This window comes from Bombyx mandarina, chromosome 08, assembly GCF_030267445.1.
Source record: "Bombyx mandarina strain Sakado chromosome 08, ASM3026744v2".
In the NCBI taxonomy this organism is placed as follows: Eukaryota; Metazoa; Arthropoda; class Insecta; order Lepidoptera; family Bombycidae; genus Bombyx; species Bombyx mandarina.
Window position 1 is genome coordinate 577,767 of NC_143215.1, and position 13,947 is coordinate 591,713.

Here is a 13,947-nt window from a genome sequence, read left to right on the forward strand (position 1 = left end):
AATTCGTTTTATAACATAATTATAGTTGAAAAATAAAGTTGAAAAAAATGTTTTGACTTACTTCTCTTTATCCTAAAAACCTCACAGTATTATAAAAAAAATCGTGCAGTAATTGAAAAAAAATCTCTTTAGTTTTAAAAAGAAATGAATTGTTTTCAATGTATCCCACAATAATGCACTTTATAATTATTCAAATCGTGGCTATGGTATAAGAAGTGCTATTAAATCTTTATTAAATATAAGATATAAAAAATATTAATATTTTTTTGAAATAAAACAAGCTATTATCTATTATATTTTATTTTATAAATCAGAATAGAAATTGTTTTGTAATAAAAACAAACATATAAAAAACCTTTAACTCAGCCTTCAGGACCTCGTGAGATCTGTTACATTATTAGGAACACAAATACAACAATAATATTAAAATCAGTCATAATATTACTCACTAGTATCTTTCACAATACAATATAATATATTATATTATGTATGTACATACATATTATATATGTAATAACAATCACAATCAAATAACACCACTTTTAATTCCTGACACAACCTAAGTGCTGCATAGGGACTAAATTTTAACGTAACTTAAGACTTCTCTTATTATAAATTTTAGGTAAACGCTAATAACAATATCGACAAACTACAGTCAAAATATTTTTATTATTAAATTATATAAAAAACGTTTGTGTAAACATAGCAGCAAAATAAAATATCTAATCATTTTGAAAAGGGCGTAATACAAAAATAGCGTTCATATGCATTTAAACACTACAATTAACTTACTTAAAATAACGAATTATAAAAATTTGCATAAAAGGAAGGTATTAACTTCTTTTCTATTAGCTCTTTTAAGTCTTTTTTTTTATTAGCAGCTATTTCTTGCCTTTGGCTATAAGCTTTATTTAATGAAATGTCTGATATTTGGCTCATTTTCTTTCGTTTGTTCCTGACATCAACTTGTTTAAAACTAGTATTGCTGTATGAATTTTTGTAATTAAAGCTCAATGGTTCCGATTTTAGCATTTGTAACACCTTGATATCGTTCCAATTAACATTTTTACCATCTTTATCAGTATTAAAATTATACCCCCACTCCTCTTGAAGAGCTCTTAAGTCCATAAAAGATTCGTATGACAGCTCATGAACATTTATTGCAGGTTTTGATTTTTTTGCGTTCTTGATGAGTGTAACATATTGATCAGGGCTATAAATTGGACCTGACTTCAGATTTTTCTTTATCTCCCTTTCTATCAGACTGTGAACGCTATCGGCTTCGTTCTGTGTATGTCCTCTTATTAGAAATTTGTGTGTTATACTGGTTATATTCAAGTTAGTTACAGCATATAAATACAGTGTTGCAATATATTTATTTTTATTTTGGCCGCAGCAATTATCCGAATAAAATATAATCTCTTTTGGTTCCTCATCTTCTGCACAAACATTTTTTAAATATTCCCATATACATGACCCTATTTCATTTGCACCGCGTTTAGCATCTGCTTCAGTCCAAAAATAACAATGTACATTCTCATACGCTTTTTTATCTCCACTTATCAATTCTGTTACAGTCAGATTGTAGCTATTTAGCTTAGACTTGTAATAAAACGCTGAGGTGTCACCCCTTGGACACTGTAATACAGCTTCTAAATCATAAACAACTACTTTCCTATCTTTGGTTACATTTTGACGGTCAGTCAGTTTTTCAGAACGACTTAAAGTCTTTTCCTCCAAATGTTTCAAATACTTCTCTTCCAAATCCTGTTTCTGCTCATTATTTGAATTATTGTACGACACACACAGATCGCACTGATCTTTTTTTGGTTGGTAAAATCCTAGGTTAAATTCAATGGTAAAAACTTTATAATATGTTATATAACTACCGAAATCCCTGTTAGCGTCAGTTTGTTGAGCAACAAAGTCATTGTATAAATCTTTTATTGTTTTATCACCACCAATATACTGTTTTGAAGTCGAAGCCCTCACATAATGTGATTCTATTTTCGGAATCATGTTAATATGTTTTCTGATATCCTCTAGTAACTCTGAATTAAGTTTTTTATGGTTTTTGTGCTTTCCTCGTAAGTCATCCAACATAAAACCATCATTCATTCGAGTTTGTAAACCATACGTTCAGAAACCGACAGTGTATTTTTAAAAAATGTCTTGCATACTCTTACTTTTTTATCATTAACCATAAAATAAAAGGCCTTGTTTGGGCGTCTGGGATGTGCGGAATTAGTGTATTTATATTTAGGGGCTACATCTTCCATGCATGCTCTAATATAACCTCTTTGTGCTATTAAGCTACCTTGACCCCAAAAGTCATTAAATAGCTTATATCTACTCTCGGAATCAATATTTGCTGCACATTTCAACTTACATCTTTCGGTACATGTATCTTTTATAAAGCGAGCTGGAATCATTTTACGACTTTTTGACATCGAGACATATGATTCGCCTTGGTTTCTAAGCCTTTTCGATTTATTTTGCTGCCATTTTTTAACATTTCGCGAACGTTTACGACCTCTACAAATATTTGGTCCGTTATTGAAATCAGAGTCAGATGAATTTGTATTGGATTCTTCTATCAAAAAGTTTTTTTTATTGGCAGGCTTATCAAAAAACGAGTTGAAATCTATTGTGGGATCATCGTCACTAAGATCAACATCACTTTGATCGGTGTATATTGGAGAGATATTATAGTTACTCATACTATTACTATTGTCATTTCGGCGCCCTCTTAGCTGAATTTGCTGTCTCTGACTGTTATCTAGGGAATGGGAGCAAGATGCCGTTCCTTCCTCATATTCCACCCTAACGTTTTGCAAAGTAGTGACTGGGGCAGCCGTTGAACTACCTGAAGAGCTCGATGAAGTATGGCTGGATGAACTTGAAGATGATGAGCTAGAAGAATCGCTGGATGATGTTGAGCTGCAGGATGATGAACGTTTAGGTTTTATTGCTGGGATCGAATTATGAAACTCATGACCTGCAAGCTGTTTGTAGTTTTTAATTGAATCTTCATTTTCACTGAAGTTTGAATCACTGCTATAATCGGGTACAAGGCTTACGCACTTGGTTACAATTGACGTCGAACCTCGAGCTGATGTTGTAGGCGATGATTGAGTCTTATGCTCTTCCGTGATTGCTTTTGGTCTTGGAGATACATTTTCCTGGTCTTGGTCATCAATTTGCACAACTTTTCCAATCTGAAATAACAATAAACTATATACGTACTCACAAGAAATCAAAATACCTGATATAAAAGTGATTATCCACAATTTAATTTAAAAAAAATCGCTTATTTTACAGAAGATGCAAAAAAATATAAATTATAATCTATTACATTAACAGTTATGTATAATATTTATATATTTACAAAAAAAGAAGTATATAATATGTATGTTTATCAGTTTCTAGTACCCATAATACTATTTATTACAAGCTATGCTTAGTTTGGGACTAGATAACTTTTTGTAATAATAATAATATGTCCCACAATATTTATTTTATTTAGTTACCTCATCATAACCTTTCAGTTTGATGCATTGTGCATTTTCATTTTCACATACAGCTTTTGCTTGTGGAATTAAACTCAGGATTCTCCTCGATCTCGAAAATGACGCCATTTTCAAAAACTATAAAAGCGTTAATACTTATTTTTAACATGCAATTTACTGGAAAAAAGAATCAATATTTAATATTTCACAAATTTTCTATCTGTGCTTAATAATAAAAAGAAGTAAAGCGTAGGAACATTTGGTAGTTTGCTATATTTTTAATTATAAAGCGATACTTAGTGAATTACTCCGGTAAGTACGGCGTAAGTTTTAAAACAAAACTGAAGTATTAGGCGTTAACTCGATAAGATTTTAAACTTTTTAAAACAACACAGAATGAAATTCAAATGTTTCAAATTATCATTAAGTATGTTTTCCAAAAAAACGATCTATTACAAAAGTAAAGCTATTTATTATTAAATAATATATTGTTTCATAGTTACCTTTTAATAAAAAACCAAATTATTTTAGTTTACACCAAACACAGCACTACATTATTTAATCACTGCCGAAGCATCACTAAATCATGTCACTTTATTAGATCTAACTTATTAAAATTCGTTGATTGAAAAGAGAAGAGCGATCGTGCATCTCGCTCACTTTTGTTGTAACGGTCTCGCTGTCGAATTCTCCCTAATGTTTACGCTATTAATACGCGTTTTATTAGAAAATCTCATAACTCATTAATTTTGAGTTCAATCTTTTTTTTATTAAACGTGCGATATATTAAAATTGATTCTAATAAATTATTCAAAATAAAATGATCTATAACTAAAAGGGAGATCATCACCAAAAAAAAAGATCATGCAGAAAAGTACCTTTATGTAATCTTATTATGAGCTTGTGTCCAACGCTATTAGGAGCGGACAAACCTAAGGACAGGACGCGTCATATCCTTATTTTTATTTACCAACTTTAACAGCTCGCACGACACATCCGCAGCAGGCTTCAATTTAGCGTTTTGAGTTAGATCCCACTGTAACGGCGGTCCATTGGATTTAATTAGAACTTAATCTCCGATTACTTAATTTCAATCTGTTGAACCACGTTTGTCGCTGCTGAAGTGAAGGTAATCTTGGCACAACATTTCCAAAAAAGTTGTGAAAATTGTTGTATACTGCCTGCCGGTAAAGCCAACAACACTCGCCTGATCAAAAAATGTGCCGGTCCCAGCACTTTAAGCCCCACTGGATCATTAAGCACTGGACATAGCAGTTTAGAACTGAAAAGGGCCTGAATGCGCGCATTTCCGACCGTTTTATTTATTAATAATAATTTATACACATTTATACAAATTTATTTAAAGGTTTTATTTATTTATAATAATTGATTAATAACAATAACTATATTAAGAAATTATTGTTTATTACGTTTGTCACCTGAATTGTTACGCACAGTGCCAATATCTAAGTGCGTACTTATCAATATGCAACCCAAGGTAAACTTAACGAATCTAAACAGCTATGCAATACGTAATTATCCTCTTCCTCCTCGTTTGGTCGAGACTTGCTGATAACCAACCGCTCAACTCCGCTGCTACCAAGGTTAGCTGCCGGAAGGTTGTAATAAAAAACCTGGAATGTTTTATTAATTTGCTTTAAATAAAAGTATCAAATACCGCGGTTTGTACCTGCAAATCCGCAACACTTTGGATACCACAGTCTACGATGCCATACACACCGCCGAGAACAGAGGAAGATGGCGAAACATCCTCCAAAGAAAAATAATGAGAGATGGTCGTGACCCTCAGACATGAGGGTAGTAGTAATGCGTTTCGGTTCGAAGGATGGGGCAGCCGTTGTAACTATACTTGAGACCTTAAAACTTATATCTCAAGGTGGGGGGCGCATTTACGCTGTGGATGTTTATGGGCTCCAGTAACCACTTAACACCAGTTGGGCTGTGAGCTCATCCACCCAAATAAGTAATAAAAAAAAAGAGGCATGCGAAGGAGAAGGAGGTCAGACAACATCGAAGACGAGAATGATTTTTTTTTTTTTTTTTATAGCTTAGATGGTTGGACGAGCTCACAGCCCACCTGATGTTAAGTGGTTACTGGAGCCCATAGACATCCACAACGTAAATGCGCCACCCACCTTGAGATACAAGTTCTAAGGTCTCAAGTATAGTAACGACGGCTGCCCCACCCTTCAAACCGAAACGCATTACTGCTTCACGGCAGAAATAGGCAGGGTGGTGGTACCCACCCGCGCGGACTCACAAGAGGTCCTACCACCAGTAATTACGCAAATTATAATTTTGCGGGTTTCATTTTTATTACACGATGTTATTCCTTCACCGTGGAAGTCAATCGTGAACATTTGTTGAGTACGTATTTCATTTGAAAAATTGGTACCCGCCTGCGGGATTCGAACACCGGTGCATCGCTCAACACGAATGCACCGGACGTCTTATCCGTTAGGCCACGACGACTACAGATTTGACACAAAATGAAAGTTACAAGCTTACGTCTGATCAAATATTTGGCGAATAGCACACACACGCGCGCTTCATTATGCAGACATAATATTATTATGTATACACATGCATGCATGTTGGAATAAAAAAATGGAATCTTCCGTTGGCAGTTGATTTACTAGTGATTACCTAACCGTTGACTATCGCCTTTCACTAATTAACTAAGCTGTAAGTTCTAGACATACATAGATTCTAATTAGCACATGTCGCATCTTGATGAAGGTCCAAGGATTAAGTTTGTTAACGAATTCAAGGACCAAGATCCTTATTGGATATCCGATTTGTCATTGAAACAGCATTATTACAGTGACGTACAGTAACAGTATTATTTGACTAAATTGTAATTTTAAAAACAATGTTTTAGTTATTTCTTTCAGGATTTTGCACTTATGTTTAAAACAAAGTAATCTCTATAACATTGACGAGTTTTTTATTACGTCAGTTTATTCTATGTTGGACTAACTTTAACTGGGGACTTTTATTAGACAGTTGAAATTGTGCAGATGAGTTATGAAAAAAAATTATAACACTTAAGACTATACAATATGGTAACAGATATGTGAATGGAATTCCAGCATGCGTAATCGTGGATATCTTCAGATAATTTTATACTAAGCCCGTTTACTCTTATTGCAAAGTTCGTTAATGGTGATTTCATTAGTAAATTCTCAAATATCTTCTAACATTTTACTGTGTAGCGATTGTCGTTGTCTTGCGACTTCAGCCACTGTAAACACTGTCCTTGGTGAATTGAGTTAATTCACGAAGTCGATCGAAGAGCAGCCTTGTAGATCACGGTAACTGTACTCGTCGAACTCGGCAAAGAGTTCCGGCGAGAAACTCGGTAGGTCGTATCTACGGATTAGTTTGATCGTCATGCGAGCAATAACGCTGCTGCAATGAATAATGTTGATCGGCTCACATAAATAAGTGCTCATTAACCGACCTCGCCTCAACCATGTTATTCTAAAAACCAGGAGAAATTTAACTACCACAATTACACAGCAATATTTACATTAAGATTTATGAATTTGATTGTGAATTTAAAATTGAATATACGTACATTGGCAGCCGGTTCAGTGTGTATCAGCTCTGCTAGTAATTTCAGTAGAATCAAAACTTCCGCATGAGCGTGTAATCAAACGTTATCTCATAGTTTTGTTCACGTGATGTACAAAAATAGCATTTTAGTACTAGTAACGTATTTATTGCTCCTTATAACGCAAAATGTTGCTATACTTTGTAATGATATCTATAGTCTCTACATACGCTATATTATTATTATATCGTGAAATCATATGCAAATATTTATTTTAGTTAATATTTATTTACTACGAAATTAGCTGTAATGTTAATGAAAAATGGGTTGGTACTAAAAATTGTTTGTATTTATAGACAACAAAATGACGCTTAGTGAAATAAATCTACAACTAGTTTTAAATAATTAAATAAATCTATTGTATTTAAAAGTCTAAGTAAATTAACAAAATTAACAAATTCAAATGCTAATAACGATGAACCATGTTTATGTTCATGCATAATGCTACCACTTCAATAAAGGACTGCAGCTATGAGAGTAGATTCTAATATCTTTTTTCCCCTTACCTAATGGTTGGTAGCCAAAGGGGCTATTCCAAATTCAAGCGGATCGATAGGTGAGCTCACGGGCTTAACCTCAGAGAATTTCTAATACTAGCCCTGGTAAGAGTAGTGCTTTGCTGAATCTACTACCGAATCAGAATCGTGACCCAAAGAGAAGATCCCGCTAGAAACTCAGTGGTTTGTGTCTATGGGCTACTTCGCACGAGTTCAATGAGGACGGTGACCGGTGCTTGAAGAGCCCAAAAGGTCGGTCGGTGCCTTTGGGTTCTTAGTAGTAGATCCGGGGGATCTGACAAGAAATGTTTTCGGCGACGGCTGCTTTAATTTCCACCCCGCCCGGATCGGATATGAACATTATAACCTCCCACCTAGTAAGGCTTCCGATATAATTTATTTCAAAGTAAATATAACTAGTCAGGTCATAAGTATTGTCACACAGTAAAAACTTTTCTTTTAGAATGCTGGCCACAAAAAAGTTTATTGAATTCGAATTTCGAATTGTTCATGAAAATAAAAATGTATACTTTTAGAATTTTACTCATTTTTAAATACGGAGTGGACGCTTAAAGAAGACCGTGTTGCAGTTATTGCGTTGCATCGTTGCGGTTACGCGCCAATTCAAATTTTTAACATACTGAAAAATTTGTATATAACCAAAAGATTCGTTTATCGTACCATCAAACGATACAATGAAGACTACCTAGTGTAGATGACAGGTCAAGAAGTGGTCGCCCTCGGTCTGTTAGGACTCCAGCAGTGATAAAAGCTGTGAAGGCGCGAATTCAAAGAAATCCCAAACGTAAGCAGAAACTGTTGGCCATTCAGATGGGGTTAAGCAGAACCACGGTAAAATTGTGTTAAATGAAGACTTAGGGCTTCGGGCATATCGAAGAAAAACAGGACATCGTTTGAATGCTCGTCTAATGGACCTGAGACTGAAGAGATGCCGCGCTTTGTTGAAGCGGTACGCGGGAAAAAAATATCGGGAAATTCTTTTTTCGGATGAAAAAATTTTTACCGTAGAAGAGAGCTACAACAAACAAAATGATAAGGTGTACGCACACAGTAGTGACGAAGCGAGCAACCGTATTCCGCGTGTCCAACGAGGTCATTTTCCATCCTTGCTCATGGTATGGTTGGGAGTTTCTTATTGGGGCTTAACAGAGGTACATTTTTGTGAGAAAGGTGTAAAAACGAATGCAGTTGTGTACCAAAATACAGTCCTGACGAACCTTGTGGAACCTGTTTCTCATTCCATGTTCAATAACAGGCACTGGGTATTCCAACAAGATTCGGCGCCAGCTCATAGAGCGAAGAGCACACAAGACTGGCTGGCGGCGCGTGAAATCGACTTCATCCGGCACGAAGACTGGCCCTCTTCCAGTCCAGATTTGAATCCGTTAGATTACAAGATATGGCAACACTTGGAGGAAAAGGCGTGCTCAAAGCCTCATCCCAATTTGGAGTCACTCAAGACATCCTTGAGAGAAGAGAGAAGAAGGGTCGTCGTACCCCCTTACGGGGGCACGGAACGGGCCTCGGGGCGAACCCCACTGCCCGGGCAGAAGCTCCCTACCACATAGGGCAGGGGTGAGTTGATGCAGGGGGGAATGGGAAGAGGGTTCGTATGCGCGTTCGGCGCACTCCACATCGACAAAAATATATACATATACATAATACGATGAGCTTGATGTGAGCGACGGATTGATGCCCGCGGAGGTGGCACCCCGGCGCCGGCTGCTGTTTTTTTTTTTTTTTTTTTTTTTTTTCTTACAATCTAACTAATTCTAACTAAACTAACTACAACTAACTATACTACTATATACATACTATATACAAGAGCCAGGGCAACAGACAGCTGACGAGGGGCCCGCCACCGGCCCCATGCCGCGGCCCCGCCTCTACAAATCAGAGGGGGGGCCGCGGCACTAGTTTGGCGCTCACCCGCTAAGAACTCCCCAGGCCGTCGCGGGGAGGGACCGACGTATAGTCACTCCCCATAAGGGGGAGTGGTCCACCCAACGGGGGTGGGAAATGGGTCCCCATAAGGGGGCACCCCAACGATGTGGGGGGGAAATGACGAGTGTGGACAGCTCAGTCCCATGGGGGCACTCATTATGAGCACTCCCATATCACTCCGATTAAGCCGACTATCTTACCATAGCCGGGGGTTCCAGTAGCTCCCTTGGTAGCGCCAGACCATCAGGTGGTCTAGCGTGCAAGGGAGCTAAATTGTGGAGATGCTCGTGGGGTCCACCGTCAGCCCGCTCGTAAAGATTACGAGCTAGCCTCCGGATGAACTCCTCGAGCGACTCCACATCCAGATCCCGGGCGATTACGGCATTACTGACGTAACGCCCTGCTCCGACTATCGTGCGAAGAGCCAGATTCTGCTGGGCCTGTAACTTCACCCGCATGACCTGCGGGATGAGGTGATACCAGGCCGCAGCTGCGTACGTGATACGGGAACGGACATACGTCTTATAAATGCCGAGCTTAGTCCTGACCGGCAACCCGGAGGCTAACACCGGCCGGAGGAGGAATCTCGCGTAGCGAGCGGCCGCCAACGCCGATTTGGCGTGGGCGGTCATCCTCAAACTCCGGTCGATATCGACCCCCAAGTACCGGACGCTGGATCTAAACTCGACATTAGCGCCACGGAGACTGAGCTGTCCCGGGACGACTCTTGTGCGGACCGGACCGAAGAGGATAGCCGCAGTCTTCCCCACGTTGACCGCGACCCTCCATCGGTCCAGCCACTGGGGCAGTAAGTCCAATAGCCTCTGCATCCTCGAAATGGCCGCAGAGGGGAAGTTGGATGACGCGAAGTAGGCGCTGTCGTCGGCAAACAGCGCCAACTTCACGTCGGCTTCCCACGCTTGGAGGTTGCCCTCAAGCGTGGGAATGTCGTTGGTATAGAGAGCGTAGAGGAGTGGTGCCAGGACACTCCCCTGAGGAACTCCGGCCGTAACTGGGCGCACCGACGACTTGGCGCCCTCGACCGCGACAAGGAAGGATCTTCCCTCCAGGTACGACCCCAGCAGTCGCACGTAGGCGTGCTGGAGGTCCGTGTTCCGCAACAACTTGTGAACCAGTCCCGCATGCCAGACACGGTCGAAGGCCTTCTCGATATCGAGAAAGACTGCGGCCGTGTACTGGCGCGCGTTGGACCGATCCGCCAAGTGATGCACAACGCGGACCAATTGCAGCGTTGTCGAGTGACCGCTGCGAAACCCGAATTGCTCGGGTCTGAGAAGGATGTGCGGCGACACCCTTCTCAGCAGCAGCCGCTCGAACAACTTGCCCACATGCGACAGCAAGGTGATCGGACGGTAACTGGAGGGATTTCTCCTGTCCTTGCCGGGCTTGGGCAAGGCAATGACCTTGCCCAATTTCCAAATTCCCGGGAAGTGTCCTGTGGACAGAATGGAATTGAACAGCCGTGTCATGTATGACACGACCGTTTCAGGGAAGTGGAAGAATGCGAGGGAGGGAATACCGTCCTCACCCGGCGCCTTGCGCCTCTTCATCCGCTTGATGGAGAGGCGCAATTCGCTGGGAGTGATGAAATCATCATCTCCCAACGGTGGCACCCTGGAGGAGAGTAGGTTCGCTACGCTCTCTTCCACCGATTGGTGGAATGCGGCCTCTGAGGATACAGAGTCATTTGGAGCGAACTGCCGCTCCAGCATTGCGGCCAGGACATCGGCGCGGGCCTGAGCCGAGAAGCATCGGTTGCCCCTCTCGTCCACAAGTGGACAAGTGGGGGCAGGCCGATTTGAGAGCTGGCGGCAAAGTCGGTGGAGGGATACGGAAGAGGGGTCCTCACGGGCCTCCTCAATCCGTTCCTCCCACGCATAGCCCCGGAAGGAGCTAATCTTCGCCGCCAACTCCGCTTCCAACTCATTAAGCTCGCGCTTGATCCTGGGACAACGAGTTGTCGCCCAGAGCCTCCTCAGGCCCCTCTTCCGGCGAATAATCGCTTTCAGATGGGCCGGGAGTATGCCTCTGGGCCCGCCGCTGGGCACAAGAGTCGTCGCCTGGTCGATCGCTCCCCTGATGGTGTCGACAAGGCGGACCGCCGCGTCGTCGACCCCATCAGGGGTGTTGGGCTCCTGAATTACGGGAAGGTCGACCAGTCGTCTCTTAAAGAGCTCCCAGTCGACCTTCGGTCGTAGGGGCGAGGTCGCAACCCGGGTGAGCCCCATACCCAGTGTCACCAGGATAGGGAGATGGGGGGTACCCAGGTCGTACAGTGCCTCGATCGTTACGGGGCACCGTAGCCCCTTATGAACACACACGTCCAGTACGTCGGGCTGATATCGCGCGGCGGACGGGACGTGCGTGGGTTCGTCAGGGCCGACCACGGAGTAGTCGCCCCTATCGGCATCTTCTAACAGCCGCCTGCCCACTGCTGTGTTAAGTCGGGAGCCCCACGCGACGTGCTTCGCGTTGAGGTCCCCGACCAGCAGAGCTGGGCGGCTGTCGTAATTCAGGGCCCGTCTTATATCCTCAGGGTGGAAATCAGGCCCCGGGGGTCTATACGCGGCATAAATCCGCATATCTCCCCCCGAGGTGTGTACCCTCACACCGACTGACCTTGTCGATGTGAAGGACAGCAAATCCAACTGATCATGCACCACGTCCCGCCTGACGAGGGCCGCAGTGCCCCTGAACGGCCGCCCGGCAGGGGTAAGCTCGTCACGTCGGTACATGAAGTAGTTTGGAATCCTGAACACATCCTGAGGACGTAGCTTGGTCTCGCCCAGGAGCACAACCTCAGGGTTGTACTCTCGGGCGAGAATCAAGAGGTCGTTCTTACGGGGTTTAATCCCGTCGGGGTTCCAGTAGATGATGCGCAACTCCTGGCTAGCCATTGAGCTGCGCAATCATCTGGTAGAACCCCGACAGGAGCGCCCCGAAAGGGCTAGCTCCCGAGGCGATCTCACGGATCACTCCGGAGATCACCTCGGACAATTTCTCCCACAGCGCGAGGAGCCATGCAGCAAAGCCAGCAGGTTGTGAGGCCTGCCGACCGCTGCGCCGCTCACGCTGCGGGCGGGGAGGAAGGGTTTGCAAATTTGGGCCCGAGGTCGTTGGAAGACATCCTTGATTAAGGCAGCCGCCGATATTGACATGGACCTCGTTCGTGCTGCGATAGACGACTGGCCGCGCAGATTGAAGGCCTGTATTCAAAATCACGGAGGTCATTTTCAATAAACTTTAGTGTCATAAGAATCTATGTTTTGTTAAGTTCATTTTGGTATATGAATGGTTACATAATGAATAAACTTGTTTCAATTATTTTACATTAAACATGTGACAGAATTTATGACCTGACTAGGTATATTGGCGCTAACCCATTAGGGTCGGCATCAGATCATTGAAAACTTGAAAGAAATATTTTTTCAGATTGTTATAATAACATGTTTCAATCTGTCATGTCAATGTCACAATGACTGCGTCCAACAAGGTTTGACTTCTAAAAAACGTGGTCAGCAAGCACTATTTGTCTCTTGAATAAGCCCACCTCCGCGTTGTTTAGTAAACACTATGACATGTTTTATTTCAAACGAAAAAGCTCGTAAATGGTAGGTTGTCTACAGTCTAGGTACAGGAATTGCCGAATACCATGAATATTGCTGCCTACTAGAACTCAAAGGAGCTGTATGCTTATTTGTCTTTACTTGTTTTAAGCTATAAGCACAGGAAGAAAATAAATAAATACATTTATAGTATTTTAATTCATACACAAAACAAAAAATCATTGACATGACAGCTATTTGTGAAAGAATCATCGGAATTTGTTGTAAATGATGAAAAAAGTATGATTCAAGGGTAAATCGTGTAGGACCGAAAGTAAAAGAGTGGACATTATGTCGGGTTCATTATCCCATTGGTACAGCGAAGCAGAGAGGTGATTAGCCATGATGTCCATCCTTTGTTATTTAATTATTAGCCCTCATTATATTTAAAAAAAATTGTAACTTAGCCATATCTGAAATTATTTGTACATTCTTGCTAATTTAGATATTTAACAATTTAGTTATATACATATATTACTAACTTATTATATGTATATACATTGATGAATTTACGCCTAGGCCCATGAGGCATGATTTGAGGGGCGGCAAAATTTTTGTAATGCCAATATTCAGGGACGAAAAAAAGTAAAGAAAGTCTGAGCAATTGTTCCAGTTTTACGAATGCTGTTCATGTCTACAAGACACGAATTATTTTATTTCGTTTCTTAAAATAAAAAAAGGAATTGTTATTTATTTATTATTTGATAAAATAA

At 41.1% G+C, this 13,947-nt stretch overlaps 1 protein-coding gene across 4 annotated transcripts; it reads right to left on the reverse strand.

Moving 5' to 3' along the window:
• Window positions 1-674: 674 nt before the first annotated feature.
• LOC149502397 (uncharacterized) lies at window positions 675-4,288 on the reverse strand. 4 transcript variants are annotated; one of them, XM_089728958.1, is made up of 3 exons: window positions 3,531-4,288; window positions 3,085-3,218; window positions 675-2,998 (listed from the first exon to the last, which is right to left on the reverse strand). In XM_089728958.1, the coding sequence occupies exon 3, from the start codon at window positions 2,116-2,118 to the stop codon at window positions 793-795; it is 1,326 nt and encodes a 441-aa protein (XP_089585084.1). In that variant the 5' UTR covers window positions 2,119-2,998; window positions 3,085-3,218; window positions 3,531-4,288; the 3' UTR covers window positions 675-792. The 4 variants fall into 3 exon arrangements, with proteins under 4 accessions (XP_089585083.1, XP_089585084.1, XP_089585085.1 ...); XM_089728957.1 differs by having other exon boundaries at window positions 675-3,218; window positions 3,531-3,647; window positions 4,013-4,288; XM_089728955.1 differs by having other exon boundaries at window positions 675-3,218.
• Between the last annotated feature and the right edge of the window lie 9,659 nt (window positions 4,289-13,947).